General features: G+C 52.7%; 1 protein-coding gene across 4 annotated transcripts in view; it reads left to right on the forward strand.

The window, feature by feature from the left end:
* The first annotated feature begins 86 nt into the window (after positions 1-86).
* Ncaph2 (non-SMC condensin II complex subunit H2) overlaps positions 87-8,360 on the forward strand; it is an 11,339-nt gene continuing 3,065 nt past the window's right edge. For 2 of the 4 annotated variants that reach the window (XM_023702572.1, XM_023702573.1), the window contains exons 1-9: positions 87-316; positions 5,074-5,175; positions 6,015-6,070; positions 6,150-6,234; positions 6,305-6,373; positions 6,495-6,574; positions 6,654-6,787; positions 7,077-7,163; positions 7,493-7,626. In XM_023702572.1, coding sequence (XP_023558340.1) covers positions 209-316; positions 5,074-5,175; positions 6,015-6,070; positions 6,150-6,234; positions 6,305-6,373; positions 6,495-6,574; positions 6,654-6,787; positions 7,077-7,163; positions 7,493-7,626 — 855 coding nt within the window. In that variant the 5' untranslated portion in view covers positions 87-208. The remainder of the gene's footprint in view (positions 317-5,073; positions 5,176-6,014; positions 6,071-6,149; positions 6,235-6,304; positions 6,374-6,494; positions 6,575-6,653; positions 6,788-7,076; positions 7,164-7,492; positions 7,627-8,360) is intronic. The other 2 variants (XM_004642427.2, XM_004642428.2) reach the window with 1 other exon arrangement.

An 8,360-nucleotide genomic window follows, 5' to 3' on the forward strand; every position in this document is an offset into this window, starting at 1 on the left:
CCGCCCTGCCCCTGAAGCCCGCCCCTGAGGCCCGGCCCCGCAGGCGCCTCGGGCTGCGCGCGTCGCAGAGTCGCTGGCGGCGCTCCGCTTTCGCACTTCCTGGGCGGGAACAGCAAAATGGCGCCAGAGCCGGTGGCGGGCTGAGGTCGCGGCGGGCGCTGTCTGAAGCCGGCGCTGCGGGCCCCGGGCCGCCCGGCCCCTCCCTGACATGGAGGACGTGGAGGCGCGCTTCGCTCACCTCTTGCAGCCCATCCGCGACCTCACCAAGAACTGGGAGGTGGACGTGGCGGCCCAGCTGGGCGAGTACCTGGAGGAGGTGAGGCGGCGGGCTGGCGCGCGGCGGCGGCGGGGCGTGGCCCGGCGCGGGCGCTCGTCCTCGGGCTGCGCCCTCCGCGGGCTCCCGCGCCGCCGGCGGAGATCGGCCTCGCCCGGTGCGTGGGAGCTGCTAGTGCAGTCGCCTGTGGGCGAGCGGGACAGCGCCTGGCGTGGCTGTTGTAGCGCGCGGGTTTCAGGCTGGCGTCAAGCTGGGGCCATGTTGGTTCCTGTCAGAATTTATTGCACGTTTCACGCGGGTCTTAGACCCGGGAAGAAGCTGTCTCGTTCCTGCGCATCATTTCCGCTCCTCAGCCCAGCGCAGCCTGGCTTTTTCTAGTGAACGCTTACATTTCTCTAGTCTTAATCAGTGGCGACATCCATCCTACCAAACCCAAAGGGCCCTGGAAATGCCGTCTTCAGCTTTGCAGTGTTTATGGCGCTGAGGGTTCGGAACCGGGGATTGAACTCAGATCCTTGCGTTTGCCAGTCAAGCGCGTATCCTACTGAGCCATCTCCCCGGCCCCCCTTCCTTTTTCAACAGTGATGGTGTGACTTGCTGTTCACTGCTTGCTCTTTTCTCCTGTTCTAAGTATTGAACTTCTCAGGGTGGATGGAACTTTCTTTCTCTTAAACAATCACACTTGTTTGTGTGACTGCAAATATCATTTGTGTGGGACCTGGTGGGGCACGCTGTAATTCCAGCCCTCAGGAGGCTGAGGCAGGAGGATTGCTGCAAGTTTGAGGCCAACCTGGGCCACCCAGTGCTTCAGAACAGACCAAAACATTAAAAATCACCTGTACATGAGCTCCCAGTGTTGTGCCTCTTTCCAGCCAGGTCTGTCTTCCAAAGCTGTTCTGTTAGCTAGGTGCTGTCTTGCCCTTCCCTGATGTGGTATGGGAATGTTTCAGATTTGACTTAAAGAGGAGCTGTTCATCTTTCTGCCCAGACCTCACCTTATTCATGTCAGTAAATGGCACTGTTGTTCAACTGAAGGTCAAAGTGGAGAACATAGGTAACAGAGCTGAACTGTGGACAGGGTTCATCCGTGAATTCTCTAAGTACACTTCCAGCATATCACGTGAATTTGTCTGTTCTACGTTTTCTTTGGCCCAGACCTGGGTTTGTTTAAAACCTTCCCATCTGTGGACCGTACCCCCTTTTGTGGCCCAATAGATTTGTGTTCCACTCAGCACCAAGTGTGATCGTCTCCTAATTAAAGTCAGGGCAAAGGACTGCCCAAACTCAAACTCTTCACTGGCTTTTCACTGAATGTTTTTGGCCTTTCATAGGCTGTTTTGTGCCTTGTTCTTCGAACAGTCAACCTACAGTGCCCCAATCTTATTTTTGGCTGAATATCTTCACACTTTTTGTTCTCACTGGGGAATACTCTTTTTATGGTCACATTCTTTGCATCCTTAGGTGGTAGCTGAAGTGACAGCCTTTTCTGAAATAGTCCTAAACTCTGCCATGGCACGTAACTACACTAGAGTGCTTGTCACAGTCTTCCACTTCCTCACTTGTTTGTGGCCTGTTTTCAACCTGGAAAGAAAATTCTGCGAGGACAGAGACCATGTCTGTGCTCTCTTCTTTCTGCTTAGGAGAGCGCCCTAGCAGATGCAGAATAAATGTTAAGTGTGTGTGCAAGCTGATGATTGACGATCTCTGCTCTGATGCATGATCTGCTGAGCAAGCGGGGAGAACTGTGTGAGGTGCCACTGCTGTGGATTCAGGTTCCTGAGGTTCCTGGACAGAGCAGGGTTCTTGGGGGTGCCTGGGGTCTGCTTCCTGGCTGGGTCAGTTCTCCACCTGCTTCCTATGACTGCTTTTCCAACCCTCCCTGTCCCTAAGGTCCTGAGTTCTGGCTGCTACTTTTGTCTTTGCACTCCTTTTATAACCAGAAAATTTTTTTCTTTTAAAGGTAGCTAAGTTTTGTTTTTATTAAAGGCGGGAACAGAAACATGCTCTGCAGAGTGATGTGGGCCAATTAAAAATTGGAAAAGAAGTACAGTATGGTGAGAGTGACCATAGTGGTCCAGAATGTTCTTTATTTGTAATGCATCTTAGAATCTTTTATTTATTTATTTTGTTACCAAGTATCTTCTGTGCAGATAACCAAATTAAACATTCTTCTTCCTTTTTGTTTGTTTTGCGGTACTGGGGATTGAACTTGGGACCTTTCATTTCCCAAGCAGGTGCTTATGCTGCTGAGCTGCCTCCCCAGACAAATTAAACTCTTGAGAAAGGGCTGTGGTGTACAGCTATAAACCCAGTACTCGGAGGCTGACACAGGAGAATCACCACCAGGCTCCAAGGGGAGCCTTAACCACATATAGAGACCATTTCTCAAAAACAACAGAGTCTGGGTGTGTTGATACACACCTGTAGTCCCAGCACTTGGGAGGCTGAGGCAGGAGAGTTGCTATAAGTTGGGGTAAGCCTGGGCTATATACGTAATTCAGGCAGGTGCTTATTCTACTGCGCTATCTCCCTGGCCCGATATATATTTAATTCAGGGGCAGCCTGAACTGTACAGTAAAACTGTCTCAAAACAGCCAAACGAGGACCAGGGAGGTGGCTCAGTAGAATAAGTGCTTTCCTGCAAGTGCAAGGGTCTGAGTTCACTCCCCGGTTCCACACACACACAAAAAAGCCAAACACAACTAAAAAGTAAGATAAATAGTCTGTGCCTCGGTGTGACTCTACTGTCGTGGAGACATGTGCCCTGATGTAGCAGCAGCCAGGTGGGTGTTGATTTCATGCTTCTGGTGCTTGCTTGGCCGAGCACTCTGTGCATTTTACACACACAAGTGTCTGATCCTCGCCAAAACTATTTGAAGAGGCCCTAGCAGGGTTATGGATGTGCCCAGAATCACAGCTGATGGCAGGCAGACCAGGTCCACTGCACTGTATAAAGAGTTTGATGGGCAGACTTAATTTGTTTGTTGTGGTGAAGGAGTTGCCTCATCCTTGAGCTGAAGAAAAGTTCGTGTAGAGAGGCCAAAGGTTCTGTGTGAGAAGGCTCTGGGGCCTTGGAGGGTCTGAAAGGGGACCCCTCTGGCTGAGGGATGGAGCAGAGGGAGGGTGGTGAGCGTGGAGGGCTCCCAGAGGGGTGCTAGGAGTGGTGCCATCCGGGTTCTCGTGCAGCACTGAGTGCAGAAGAGTAAGAGACAGGAAGATCTCTGGTTCTACAAAAAAAAAAAAAAAAAAAAAGAGACAGGAAGAACTCCTTTAGTGCACAAATCTGGGACAAATCTGGGCTGGGCCTGACTGGGCCTGAATTGCAAGGGCTGGGAAGGGAAGGAAACCCCTGGGTTTCTGGGCACTAAATCGGGAGCTGCCTAGAGTTAAGTGTGGACTTGTTCATTGTACATCTTGCTTATGATGTCTTAAGTGGCTGACCAAGGTGATTGGACATGGGGTTTGGGCCTAGACAGAGGCCCAACATGAAGCTGTGAGAGTAAATGAGATGTTCTGGAGTGGATGAGGGGCTGGGCTGAGATCTATCACAGGGAAGGACACACCCTTCAGCCTGGCTTGCAGGACTTCATGCCCCTTCTTTCAGGCCTGGCTCTCAGGTTCTGGCCGTGTCATGGCCTCACCCTTCTGTAGACTGTAGAGCTCCCGAGTGAGTGGAAATTCCCCTCCTTGATGACCTCCTCCTAGATCTTCCTCATCTGCCCTTGGGCTCAATATGCCTGTCTAGCACACAGTACATTTGGCCATATTTGTGTAATACTCATTTTCCTAAGTTTGATATCCTGACTGCTAATTCCCCTTGCATGGATGACATTTTTTCCCCCCTCGGAACCAGGGATTGAACTCAGGCCCCTGCACTTGCCAGACAAGTGCTTATTCCACTGAGCCATCTTCCCGGCCCCTCAGGTTTAACTTTGATGTCATCATTTCATTTTTAGTTGATCAGAATTTACTGGACAGTAGCGTCAGGCTTTGAACTAGAGGTTGGTATTATCCTAGCATTGCTCACAGTCCATTACAAATGAAAATAGTGCAACAAACCAGGAAAGGTCCCGCATCTCAGTAATCCCAGTACATGGGAGGCTGAGCCAAGAGGATTGCTGTGAATTCAAAGCCAGCCTGGGCTACATAGTGAGTTCAGGGCCAGTCTGAACTTCATAGCAAGACCCTGTCTCCAAAATAAGAAAAGAAAAGAACCCAACAAAACACACTGATGGGTAACAAGAGGCTCCAGGCAGTAAGGGATACCCTGCAGGAGATTTACCAGGGACAGCTGGGGACAGGTGTACCAGGCAGACACATCAAAGAGCAAAACCAAAGAGCTCAGAAAAACGTGGGGGTTTAAGAGATTTGCTTGCTGAGAGGATTCAGTTTTTTCATGGGGGAAGATCCTGAGTTAAGTATGGAGATAAAATGTTGGGGAGCTGGGGGCGTAGCTCAGTAATCAGTCCTAGCATGCGTGAGGCCCTGGGTTGTGAAACTTTAGTACTTACGCCCCCCCCCAAAAAAAAAAAATTGTGCAAGTATTTGGATCTCTGTGCAGTTCCTTAGGGGACAGCTATACGTGCAGCCCCAAAGCTTTGAGAAAAAGATGGTCAGAGGTAGGCTTGGGCGTTGCTGGCATGTGTTGGTGGCTGGGGCTTAGAGTGGACAAGTGTGCTGGTGGAGGGTGTGCCTAATGAAGAGAGGGCCGTGGGTAAAGTGGTGGGCAGGGAACCTCCCTAGGAGGGGGGAGCACAGCCCGGGCCTGAACTTCCCTGCACTTGCGTCATTTCTTGCAGCTGGACCAGATCTGCATTTCTTTTGACGAAGGCAAAACTACAATGAACTTCATTGAAGCAGCCTTGCTGATCCAGGGCTCAGCCTGTGTCTATAGTAAGAAGGTGGGTGCCATCTGGCTGCTGGCCTTGGCACTTGAATGACAGTGGGCCTGTTAGGGCAGGTGACTGTGCTCATCCTGTCTGTGACTTCACCAGTGCTGCCGGCCTCAACCCTTGTTCCTTTACACTTAAACTTGAGTTTGAAACAGCATGGCAGTGCTTGCTTATTGTGCATGAAGTCCTGGGTTCCATCCCAAGTACTGGAGAAAATACAAGTACAAAAGTAATAAAAATGGCACAGCCATGAAGAAAGGGTCATGTTACTGTGGCTGTCCACATGCTCTGCTGTCCTTGTCCTTCACCTGTGACTGCTTCAGAACTCCAGCGCTCAGCACTTGGGAGGATGCGCAGGAAGATCGAATGTTTAAAGGCAGCCTGGCCTATGTAGTGATGTGTTGTCTCAAAAAAGACAAAAACCAAAATCCCTCCAGCCCTTAGCTTAGCATTAAGACCTCCTAAGAGATGAAGGATGTTGGCAGGCCAACTATGGCTTAAGCGTTGATGGGGTTGGCACTGCCTAATGGGAATCTTGGGGGTGGGTTGGCCTAGCTAAGGACCTGAGGAGGAGGTGCCAGCATGGGCAGAAGAGCAGTGGGTGTTGGCGTGAGGGCTCAGGTCCACGGTGCGCCATGACATGGTTGTGCCATCAGCTGAGGCTCTGTTTGTTGCATGGGGAGTTGGGGGACACAGGAGGGAAGTAGAGATCTTCAGGGGGTAGAACAATTCGGATGGGAATGCTGATTTGCCCTGAGAATGACTTGGATAGCAAGACTGGCCGGGCCTCCTGGGAGGGTTCAAATGGCTCTGCTTTCTTGTGTCCTCACTGCCTCCTGTGTCACCAGGTGGAATACCTCTATTCACTGGTCTGCCAGGCTCTTGACTTCATCTCTGGCAAGAGGTAAGTACTGGAGGCAGAGTGAAGGCAGAGGCTTTCACCTTGCAGCCTCGTGGATGCCCATGGGTGCTCTCTCTCTCAGGCGGGCCAAGCAGCTCTCTTCAGTGCAGGAAGATGGGGCTGGTGGGGCCTCCAACTCCCAGGAAGTACGTGAGGCAGAGGATGAGGTGAGTGGACCCATGGCCCCTGCCCCAGGTGCCTGCTTATGTTCTCGCTGTGAGCTCTCCTCTTCCACAGTTTCTGTCACTGGATGACTTTCCCGAGTCCAGGACCAATGTGGATCTGAAGAGTGACCAGGCACCCAGCGTGAGTGTCTGCCCTGGTGGTGGTGGTGGTGGTGGTGGTGGTGGGGTGTCAGCTGTTAATCTAGTCTTGTTTGGAGGTTTGTGTTGGGCACCTCACGCCCTGACCCCTGGCTGGCCCACAGGAGCTGCTTATCATACCCCTCCTGCCCATGGCCCTAGTGGGCCCCGATGAAGTAGAGAAGAACAGCTGCCCCTTGTACAGGTATGTGCTGAGCCCAGCCACAGGGAGCAGGGGGGCCTGCCTGAGAAGGGTCTACAGCAGGCGTGTTTTGCCAGTACAGCCGTCAGGGTGAGGTCCTGGCCAGCCGGAAAGACTTCAGGATGAACACCTGCACCCCCAATCCTAGAGGGGCCTTCATGTTGGAGCCAGTTGGCCTGTGCCCCATGCCAGGCAGTCAAGAGGGTGAGGTCTTAGGTATGCAAGGCTTGGCGGGAAGGAATGTGTCAAAGATCTTTTGGGGGGTGGTCCTGTCAGGTATCCCATGCTTGCCAGCTTAGGTCTTAGGGGCTCTCTCTGCGGGTGCCTGCTTTCTGGTGGAAGTTGTCCCTCTCCCATCTTTCCTGTCCCTTGATGGGCAGCTGATGAGATCACAGCTGGTTTCCGTGTGGGGTCTGGGGCCTGTGGAGCTCTGCCTTCAGCTATCCCTCTAGAGGGGCTCTCTGGGTACCAGATAGGGACCCTGTCTACTCTCCATTTCTCTCAGATGCCAGGAGGGCTGAGGAGCAGCCGATGGAAGTCTCTGGGCGTAGCAGTCCTGTCCCTGTGCTTGGCTTCTGTCAGGACAAGCCAGGTGAGAAAGGACTGGCACACCAAGGAGGGGCCAGGGAGGCAGCCCTGGGTGGACAGGCTGGGGGTGCTCCCTGCTGATAGACTTGGGGCCTCGGCCACACCCTCTGACTGCCCTCCTGGGCCACCTCTAGGCAGACATAGATGGCAGCATGGAAAGAGGAATATTTGCTAAGAAACAAGATGAGCCCAGGCCTGCTGCGTGGTCGTATCAGCCCCTGCCAGGGTCTCGGTGCTAGCGATGAAGCCGCGAAGAGCGAGGCCTTTTGGGCTCCGCTGGCATCAGCCAAGGCAGCCCCCTTGGAGCTCACTGGCCTCCTCTTTCCTGCCCAGGCACTGCTCCAGGAAGTCCAGTGCTCAGTGGTGGGAGTGAAGATGATGTGGCCGTGCAGGAGGCGGCGGAGCTTTCAGAGGCAGCATCCCCCAGGGCTGCTCTGGAGCCCGAGGAGCTGGGGAGCCCGCAGCAGGTGGGACCCCATGGCTGCCTTGCTCTGGGACTTTCATAGGACGACAGTGCAGTGGCCATGGCTCTGGGCCTGCTGGTTTCTCTCGTCTTTGTACATCCGGCTTGGGGGGCCTGGTCCCTGGCCCGGCTCTCTTTAGCCAGCCATTTCACAGCTGTCCTGCACTCCCTCTGGAACAGAGCAGTTGCTCGCTGGTGCTGTGGTGGGCTGGTGTTGAAGGTTTGAGCCCTGTGGAGCTGGGGTGCTGGGATGCCTGCTATTCTCTAAGGCTGATGCCATGTAGTCAGGCTGGCAGGATGGGTCTAGAGGGCTCTGTCTCTTCCCTCAACCAGCAGGGGTCCAACTTCCCATACAGAGCTAGGAAATCCTTACCTACTAAACAGAACTGAACTGATCTGACACAGACCAACACTCTGGCTGTGCTGCTCAGTGGTAGAATTCTGGCTTAGCATGTGAGGCCCTGGGGTCAAGCCCCAGCACCAAAATACATAGGTATGCTCACCACTCAACTACATTTCCAGCCTCTTATCTTCAGCCAGACTGTTACTAAGTTGCCCAGGCTGGACTCAAATTTGTCATTGTGCCTCAGCCTAAATCCTAGGATTACAGTATGTGTCACTGTGCTTAGCTTTTATTTTTATTTATTTATTTTTTGTTTTTTATTTTTTTAAATTTTATTTGTTTATTTATTGTGTGTGTGTGTGTGTGTGTGTGTGGCCAGCTCAGCCCACCAGGGG

This window comes from Octodon degus, unplaced genomic scaffold, assembly GCF_000260255.1.
Source record: "Octodon degus isolate 3935 unplaced genomic scaffold, OctDeg1.0 scaffold00153, whole genome shotgun sequence".
Taxonomy (NCBI): Eukaryota; Metazoa; Chordata; class Mammalia; order Rodentia; family Octodontidae; genus Octodon; species Octodon degus.